The sequence below is a fragment of the Galeopterus variegatus genome, unplaced genomic scaffold (assembly GCF_000696425.1).
Source record: "Galeopterus variegatus unplaced genomic scaffold, G_variegatus-3.0.2 Scaffold342, whole genome shotgun sequence".
In the NCBI taxonomy this organism is placed as follows: Eukaryota; Metazoa; Chordata; class Mammalia; order Dermoptera; family Cynocephalidae; genus Galeopterus; species Galeopterus variegatus.
In genome coordinates this window covers 333,807-343,576 of record NW_007726453.1, presented here as the reverse complement: position 1 = coordinate 343,576, position 9,770 = coordinate 333,807, and the positions used below count along the sequence as shown (strand labels likewise).

Sequence of the window (9,770 nt, the reverse complement as noted above, 5' to 3'; positions counted from 1 at the left end):
TTTGTGGGCTTAGAAGTGAAGACTTAAGTAAAAACAGCTGTAGGAACTGAGATTGTTACCTAGAAAAAAGTATGAGGAGGGGTGGGGTGAGGAGCTAACTTCAAAAAACTTCTTCATGGAAAAATCAGACGTTTGTTGAATGTTCTTATACTTGGTAAATGTTTGAAGGTTCCTGCACTTGAAGGACTGATGTCTCTTCCTGGTGGAGAGGGTTTAAATTTATTCTCCTGGGTAACAAACAGTGGAACCAAAAAGCTAAAAAGTCTGCTGGAAACACATTTCTACTCAATACAAAATAAACAAGTACGTTTAAAACGAGCTGCACGACAGCCGTCTCAGGAGGTAGTGAGCCTGCGCGTCTAGGCCTCCCTGGGGAATCAGTCCCTAGGGCCTTTACGCCACAGTCAGGGGTCGCCGACGGGGGTCGGGGACCAGATGCTGAGTGTGCGCGCGCCGAAGGTTCCAGCGGCGAGTCCCGGGCTCCGCTGGCGCGAGAAGCCGGGGCGGGGCGAGACGGGGCGGGCTGGGGACGGGGTGCTCTCGGGCTCTGACCGTGAGTGCGGGTGCGGGCGCGGGGAAAGCGCGCAGCATGCTCACGGCCGCCGGCAGCCTCCTGCGCCTCGGCCTGGGGCGCTTCGTCCGCGGCCCGTCGGGGGCTCCTCTAGGAGCCGCGCCGCGGTCCTCACCGCCTCTCCCGCCCTGGGGTCTCCTCCGCTACTCCAGCGGCGGGGCCACCAACGGCTCTGCGCCCTCAGATCAAGGTGAGCCTGGGCTGGGGCAGGAAGGGCCAGGAAGGGAGGAGGCTGCGGAAGAACGGGCGAGGGGCCGGGGCTGGAAGTCTAGGCTGGAGCGCGCGCTGATCCACCGTGCCGTGGGTCTGTCCGTTCCCCCGTCCACCTCTGTCGCTTTCGCAGCAGGGAAGGTTCACAGGGTACCCACCCAGCACAGGCCTTCGCAATTCGACAAGAAAATCCTGCTGTGGACCGGACGTTTCAAATCGATGGACGAGATCCCGCCTTGGGTCCCGTAAGTGTGGCGGGTGTTGCGGCCGGCCGGGGCGTGCCGGGAGAGTCGAGCGAGGGTGCGGGGTCCGGCCAGCGCCCGACCGCAGCGCACACTGGAGCGAAGGCGGCCGCGTGCCGCACAGCTCTTCCCAGTAGCACCCACCACCACGAGGAGTTCACCTACACCCCCCAACTGCGGGTGTATGTCAAGTTCCTTGATTGGACAGTGGGCCAGCTGACAGGGACAGTGCAGAAGTTGGGTGAAAACACACAAGTTCAGTGGGCACTTCCACCATCGCCCAGATTCCCGTCCCCAGAGAGTTCCGAGCGCGAGAGGCAGTGGAGACTCAGGCCAAACGGAAGACACAGTCCCCGCGGGCACCCAGGGTGGCTGCTTGGGCGCAGGAGAGGGATTGGGGCTTTGGCCCAGAGGCGGCCCATTGCTCCACCCAAGGAAGGGGTCCCCTGATCGTGGTGCGTGGAGCGGCTGGAGGGTCTCTGGGAAGAAGCCGCATCCACGTGGCCTCCTCTTCTGGGGCGGGAGGCGCCTGGCGGATGCGGTTCTGCAGGCCTCTGGGCATTGGGTTTACTCTGTTTGGGACGCGCGGGAGCATTGGCATGGTCGGCCTCTTCTGATCCTGAACCCACCAAGAGAGGTTCGCTAAATGATAAAACTCGAGGTAACAGTTCACCTCCAAGGTAGTAATGTATCCTATTAAAGTAAATATAACCTGTAAAAAAATCTTTCTGCAGTTTGAGATTATGCCAAACCCCAAAACCTTAGAAGCACTTTTACAAAGAAGTGGGTAAAAAGAAAGGGGAGTGAACTAAGAATAAAATCAATCTAGTCGTTTTAAAACTGATCTTAAAAGGAAAAAAAAAAAAAAAAAAAAAAGGAAAGACTAAAACCCTAATGTCAAATATGGATTTCAGGTATTCTGTATATTATATTTGTTCAGTGCAAAGGGTTAATGAGTGCCTATTAGAATGGATAAGGGAAACTAGACCTACATCTTGGTCTTCACGTATTACCCGCAGTTTTTTACTTATTAGTCTACCAGTTACCAAAAGCATCTCAAATAAATGGGGATAGGGAAGCAGATGTGGTGGGAAATTTACACTCAATAATGAATTCTGAGGCATTTTTGTTCCTTTCTTGGATCGAGTTACTTAACAAGGAATAGACATGGAATTTGAAATAACAGGCATTTGAAATCTGCTTTCAGAATTTATTCAACTACAGAGACATTTTCTGATATTGTAAAACAAAATCTGTTTTCCTTGAGATCTATAGACTCCAAACTACAGACTTAGCCCAAAGCAGAAATTAGCCCCAGCAAAGTCTTTATCATCACAAGCTCTGGTTATCAAACTTTAATTGATGTCTGAGAATTTAATACTTTAAATGTCAAATGAAGAAGTAAAAAGAACATAAACAAAATCAAAAATAAAACACCACTCTGTTTGGATTTTGATTCTAGTGCCATAAAAGAATAACCAAGAATGTAAAGAACCAGCATTATTGTAAATTAATGTTTGTCCAGAGAACCTATTCCCAGTATTTCATTAATGCAGCTGTATTTATGAAGAGACCCATTTTACAGAAATAATTTAATTTCCCCAGGACCACAGTTAAAAGGAGAATTTTAAACATGAGCATTTTAACTATGAAGAAGATGCCTATAAAAAGCATTGTAGCTTTGGGATGAAAACATAAAAGCATTTGAATATTTTTCATTTTATTACTTTATAAAATCTTTTTTTTAAACATTGCTATTTAAGAAGAATATTGCTGGTAAGCTAAGTGTTAGACTTACAATATAAATAGATTTCACTTTTTATGCTCTTAATGGCCATATAATTAACAAACGACCTATAATTTTTGTACCATATGCTAATTATATTTAATAACAACTGTACTTTTTCAGTGCTAAACGAATTTGGTATAACAGATCAAAGCCAGATGGATGGGTAAAAGAGATATCTTTTACGTTCCATCTGGAACAAAATTTAGCAACAAATATAATCTAATAATGTCTCCATAGTCACTAATTGAACCTGTTTGCAGCTGACATCTTAAAACGTACATTATTCTGCCTAAAATCTGAGGAAAATAGGCTAGATATTGGTTTTCTATGGTCTTTCAACTACAGAAAAAGTTAAAAAAATTTTCATTTTTAAGAGAAATTGCATCTTGTCTTTCTGGGATTTTTTTTAATGTAATAACACTCTATTTAAACTTGACATTAAATAGGAAAGAATGAAGCTAAATACATTTTCAATAATTAAGTGCTTTAATTATGCATATTTATAAACTGCATCTTCATATTATTGCAAATTATTAAAATTTATTTTAATATAAAAGCCCCAAAGGCATGGTTGCTTTTGTAACACTACTTTGCAATATTGCTAAAATCTTAGACAATTTGCATATAACTTTATTAATAAATAAGACTACCCAATACTCAAGTAAGCATATAAACTTTCAGAATAATAACAAGAGGAGCTGGCTGGTTAGCTCAGTTGTTTAGAGCTCAGCCTTGTAACACCAGTGGCAAGGGTTCATATCCCAACACCAGCCAGCTGCCAAAAAAAAAAAAAAAAGAAAAGAAAAAAACAGGATAACAAGAAAATGAAGGTTTCTTTCGTTTTTTTCCTTTGAGAAATTATTGTGATTTTGATCACTTCATTTGAAAACGTCCTGCAAAAGCCATGAAGGAAACACCTTTTCTCTAACAATATAACATAAAAAGATGGTTATTTTGAGCAGCTAGAGACTAAATATACTACACTCTTGTTTCATAGTGGCTAACATTAAAGTTCTGAATGAATACCTGTGGACTTGAAATTGATAGGATAATGGGCTAGCATTTGGAAGTCTTTCACATCTTCAGTTTGTATTTGAGGAAAATTTTGAACTATTTACATTGCAAATCATTACCTATCATCCCTGTCAGAAAACCATATTATTTTAATATAATTAACAAAATACACATCTTGGTTTAGGCCAGAAATGATAGATGCTGCAAGAAACAAGGCTCGAGTGAAAGTTTGTTACATAATGATTGGACTCACAATTATTGCCTGCTTTGCAGTGATAGCATCAGCCAAAAGGGTGAGTACCTCCTTAAAATAAAGATAGACTTGTGAATTTTAAGAACTGTAGGGACTTTGTTCTCAATTCAGGGACTATTGCTATTCTTTAATGTAAGAACAACTTCATCTTTGAGACCTGGAGCCACCCATACATCTCTGGGCATTTTAAGCCAATTACTATTCTGCATAATCCTGTGATTCTGTCCTTTACTTCTCTGGTTCACAAGTGTGTCTGAGCCCACTAACTTCACACAGGGAGTAGGATCTAGAAGCTTACTAATGTTATATAAATGTCCATTCATTTCTATCAGCTTGGAAAGGAACCTAGGCTTTGAAATTGTTCTTATCAAATGGGAAGTTTGTTATAAAGTTTTTTTATTTTTTTTATTTTATTGGTTATGCATATTCATGGAGTACAAAGCTGACCATTACCACTTGTGCCCAAGATATGATGGCCAGATTAATACTATCAGCATGCCCATTACCACAAATTGCAATTATTCCCTGTGTCTCCCACCTAATAAAGTTTTGTTTGTTTACACCCAACCTCCTTCCAAAAAGAATTTGAAACCTTCTATATTCAAGCATAAAAAAGCTTTTAAAATTGAAATAGAAAATCAAAACCCTGAAAAGGGGAAGCAAACACGCCAAACACAATGGCTAATATGAGGGGTCTTCAAAAAGTTCATGAAGAAATTCATATAATCTTTTAATTCTATTTTTCCATGAACTTTTTGAAGTACCCTCATATAGTTGCTGTGATTGTTTTTTAAATGCTTACTGGGCTGATCACTCAAACATGTAAATAAGGAAATTTGATCATCTCGTTTTTAACCTAACCTAGATAAATGACTACTCACCAAATTCTCGAGTTTCTAGGGATATTTTAATGATAAGTATATTGCTTCTTCTACAAGAAAAAAGACAAACATTAATTAGATAACTTAGGATCGCCCTTTAATGGTTTACTTATAATAGCACTTTAGAATAATCTTTTCCAAACTGGGAATGACAAGCCCTCAAATGTTTTAACCTTACAAAATTATGCATATGATGGAGTTTGGATGTGTTGTCCCCTCCAAAACTCATGGGAAATTTGATCTCCAATGTGGCAGTGTTGGAAACTGACTTATGGGGCAGATCCTTCTCTCTCTCTCTCTCTCTCTCTCTCACACACACACACACACACACACACACACACACACACACACACCCATGTGATCTGCTTGTACCCACCGGCTGCCTGCCGCTTTTCCGCCATGAGTAGAAACAGCCTGAGGTCCATGCCAGATGCAGCTGTCCCAGAATTGTAAGCCAAATAAGCCTCTTTTCTTTATAAATTACCCAGTCTCAGGTAATTCTGTTATAGCAACACAAACAGACTAAAATGGCATATAAATATTTAAAGATTCCATGTCATTTTCTGGCAAAAAAGTAGCCATTCTCATTCATGCATTTAACGGTGCTGAAAATTAATATATTCTTCTGTCACAGGTTCCTCAGGATACCTACACCTCCTGACAGAGACAGGGTCCTCTATTTCTCAACTCCTCTATTAAACGTTAGCAGTTTTTCTTTCTTTTTAAGATTAAATGTTCTAATAGTACCTCATTTACCTCAGTGAACACTGACTGTAGTTCCCACCCTATTTTGGATGCCATTTATTTAGACTCATTAATCTTGACACTGTGTTTGTATGTTTGGGTACTGATATGACTCATTACATTTTGGGGAGACAGTTGACAATTTTGCTTGGTTAGCAAATATTTTCTTCTACCGAATCAATATCCTTCCCTCCCTCACATCTACTCAGTCTCATTTCAGTCCACTGGAACTGCTGAAAGCATGTCTAAATTGAGAATATCAGGGCCATAAGGGGACTTGTTCTACCTACACCTCAATGTAGACCACCCTTCTACAGGAATTCTGGCACATGGGTAGCCAGCCTCTCCATTCTGCAACTAAGAAAGGAATATTTTTGGCACATGGGGAGATAATTAGTTATAAATGGGTGCATGAATATATAAAACACTGAAATAGGCCAATGTGACATTTTTTACTTGCTTTTTGTTGGAGAATGTAAACCAGCCATTGTCCTTCCATGAAAGTCCTCAGAAGCTGTGAAATGAGAGCATTGGGAATCTAAGTCTTTTCTCCTTCAGAAGCATTTTCTTCACTTGTCTTCCATGGTACCACACTCCCATAGTTTCTCTGTTGGCCACTCCTTCTGAGCATCCTCTGCTTGTTCCTCCTGTTCTCCTGGACTTCATAATAGTGAAATGCCCCAAATAGATCAGCCTTTAGTCTTCCTTCTCTATCCATACTTACTCCCTTGGAAGTCTTATAAGGTTTTATGGATTTAAATTCCCTCAATATTCCAATGACTTTCAAGTTTACATCTTAGCTATTATCTGTCTCCTGAACTTCAGAGTCATATAGCCAATTGCTTACTTAGCATTTCCCATTGTGTGTCTAAGGATATCTCAAACTTAGCATGTCAAAAATTGAACTCTGGGTCTTCCCCGAAACAACCCTGAGCCACCCTTTTTTCCATACTCCGTTTTTCTCATCTCAGTTGATGTCAACTCTCTCCTTCCAACTGCTCATGAGTAAGTCATATATCAGTAATCCTGTTGGCTCCACTTTCCAAATATATCCCCAATTGGGCCACTCCTCAGTATCTCTTCTGAGATACCAAAATCTATTGCCTGGTTTATTGCAGTATCTTCCAAATGGTCTCACTGCTGTCTTCTTACCTCTCTCCAATTCATTTTTCATTTTGAATAATAATGCAGGTAACTGTGACAGACAAGTAGAGAAAAGGTTAGCAGCAAGTTGAAATATTTGGGGAGGTAAAATGTATAAAACTTTCTGGTGAATTCATTGTGGGAGCAGGAAAGAAAATGTAATAAAGAAGCCAAAACACCTGGGTTTTTGACCTGAGCAATCAGGTGGCTGATGCTGCCATTTATTGAGATGTGTAAGACTGGGGAAAGAACTGGCAGGCATGAGAGGCAAAAGATATCAAGTTCTATTAAGTATGAGATGCATATTAGATATCAATCAATATTTATTAAATTTGATTTATTTTACTGAGGACTTTGTGTGCTCTTCAGTCTGAGGACCTACAGCTTTCCTCTCTTCTGAAAAACTCTAAGTTGTCGTAACTTCAAATATGGCCCCTTCACCCATCCTATCTGTTCTCTCTTCCTATAATGAACGTATGTTGGAACTTCTAATTCTGTTCTCCATGTATCTTACCTTCTCTTTTTTATTTCTTGTGTCTTTATCTCTATGCTGAGTATAGATTGTTTCCTTGGATCTATTTTCTAGCTAGAGTTCTTACCTCTTAATTACGGTGCTGAATATCTGTGCTTTTCACAGACAAATTCTCTCTCAGATAAATGCCTACTTTCTTTAACACTTCCCTGTGCTGGTAAGAGGAGTTTTAGTCTTTTCATAGGAGTACCCTTTCCTGATTCCTCCACTTTTCTCTTTTTTTTAGTTGATAAATGAAAATTACTTTTATTACCCTTGATGAACGTTTCTAAATTCCCATCTTATATTCCCATCTTTTCTTTAATTTTTAATTTTTATTTTGTTTATACATGTTTATGAGGTACAGAGTTGACTATCAGTATTTGTATCAGTATGTGGTGATCAAATCAATATTATTAGCATGTTCATCATTATAAATCACAATTAATTTTTGTGTCCTATATTCAATTACTCCCCATTCCCCATATCCCTCCCCCTTTCCACCTCTAGTAACTATAAGTCTGTTCTGTCCTGTGAAAGTTCAACGTTTTATTATGGTCTTACTTTCTTTCTTTCTTTGTTACTTAGCTCCCACTTACAAGTAAGAATATGCGGTATTTCTCTTTCTGTGCCTGGCTTATTTCACTTAACATAATTTTCTCCAGACTCTTCCATGTTGGTGCAAATGGCAGAACTTCATTCTTTTTTATGGCTGAGTAGTATGCCATGGTTTATATATACCACATTTTCCTTATCCGGTCATCTGTTAATGGACATTTAGGTTGGTTCCATATCTTGGCTATTGTAAATAGAACTGCAATGAACATGGGAGTGCAGGTATTCCTAAGTACTCAGCTACATGCTCAAGATCCAAATTCTGGACTCATCCCTGTGTAGGAATTAGACTCCCAGCCCATAGCAGACAAGGCCAATATTTTTCCCAAATGCCCCCCCGAGTGAAACCATGTCCTTCCATCCTGGCTTCAGACTCCCATTTCCCACCAATTCATGCCTTGAGTTACTTCCATTTCTGGTACCTAAGGATTTCCCTTTCTTGATTTTGCACTTAAGTATTTGAAAATATTTTTGTTATGTTTTATACAACAAACATGTCCATGTATGTCAAGAGAGGATGGGAGCAGATTTCTGACATCAGCTATCCTGTTGACTGGAAGTCTAGCAACTTAAGTAATTTTTTTTCCATATCCAAGGATCATTTTTGGGGGGTACTGTTTGTGATAGATTTTTTGAAGTTACATTTCTCCTTTCCTTTGTACACAGTCTCTCTTATTTATGTCTAACTAACATACAAATTCTTCCAAAGTCACAATGCTTTGCTTTGTTGTTTTGCAGGCCGTAGAACGACATGAATCCTTAACAAGCTGGAACTTGGCAAAGAAAGCTAAGTTGCGTGAAGAAGCTGCATTGGCTGCACAGGCTAAGGCTAAATGATATTCTAAGTGACAAAGTGTTCACCTGAATACCATCACTATTATCAGCAACAATAAAAGATGGGTAAAATAGAATATTTAACAAAATATTTGCCATGGTTTTATTTTGGCAACAAGAAGCACAAGGTCTTTTTTATTTTATGTCTTAGTAATCTTTTACTAAAGTTTATCATACATTCAAAAAAGTGCACAAAAGCATATACAGCTTGGTAGATTTTTACATAGCAAACATACCTATGTAACAGCAGCCCAGGTCAAGATGTAGAACATCAGCAGCACCTCAACAGCCTCCTTTTTGCCATCACTCAGTCATTATCCCCCCAAAGGTAACCACTGTTCTGAGTTTTATCACCATAGATAACTTTTGCCTGTTTTTGAACTTAATAAAAATGGAAACACACAGTAAGCACTTGTGCATTTGGATCCATAACATTATGTTGTGCGATTCATGCACAAATCATATATAGCATTAGTTCATTCATTTTTATTGCTGTATAATATTCCCTTGTATGAAGATGACACAATTTGTCTGGATATTTGGTCCAGTTTTTGGCCATTACAGATAGTGCTAAAATGAACACTTTGTACATGTTATTTAAATGAGATTGAAACTAAATTATTAAGGGCTCTTTAAAATCAAAAGTAATTTTCAACCAAAGTTCTACTGTATTGGCTAACTGGACAGTCCCTCTGGTTTTCTTTTCATAGTTTACATCTAGATGAAACAGATTTGAAAAGTCTTACAAATCAAAAACTATTAATTCCGGGCCGGCCTGGTGGCGCACTGGAGAGTGCGCCGGCTCCCTCCGAGGGTTCGGATCCCATGTGGAGACCGGTTCCCGCTCACTGGTTGAGCGCGGTGCGGACGCAGCACCGAGGGTTGTGATCCCGTTGCCGGTCCCCGGTGCGGGCGCGACACCGAGGGTTGCGATCCCGTTACCGGTCAGTAAAAAAGATAAAA

General features: G+C 40.1%; 1 protein-coding gene across 1 annotated transcript; it reads left to right on the top strand.

Moving 5' to 3' along the window:
- The first annotated feature begins 574 nt into the window (after positions 1 to 574).
- On the top strand, positions 575 to 8,884 carry FAM162B (family with sequence similarity 162, member B). Its single transcript, XM_008567749.1, has 4 exons — positions 575 to 761; positions 918 to 1,026; positions 4,011 to 4,119; positions 8,712 to 8,884. Exons 1-4 carry the CDS (start codon positions 590 to 592, stop codon positions 8,808 to 8,810), a joined length of 489 nt encoding a protein of 162 aa, XP_008565971.1. The 5' UTR covers positions 575 to 589; the 3' UTR covers positions 8,811 to 8,884.
- Positions 8,885 to 9,770: the final 886 nt, after the last annotated feature.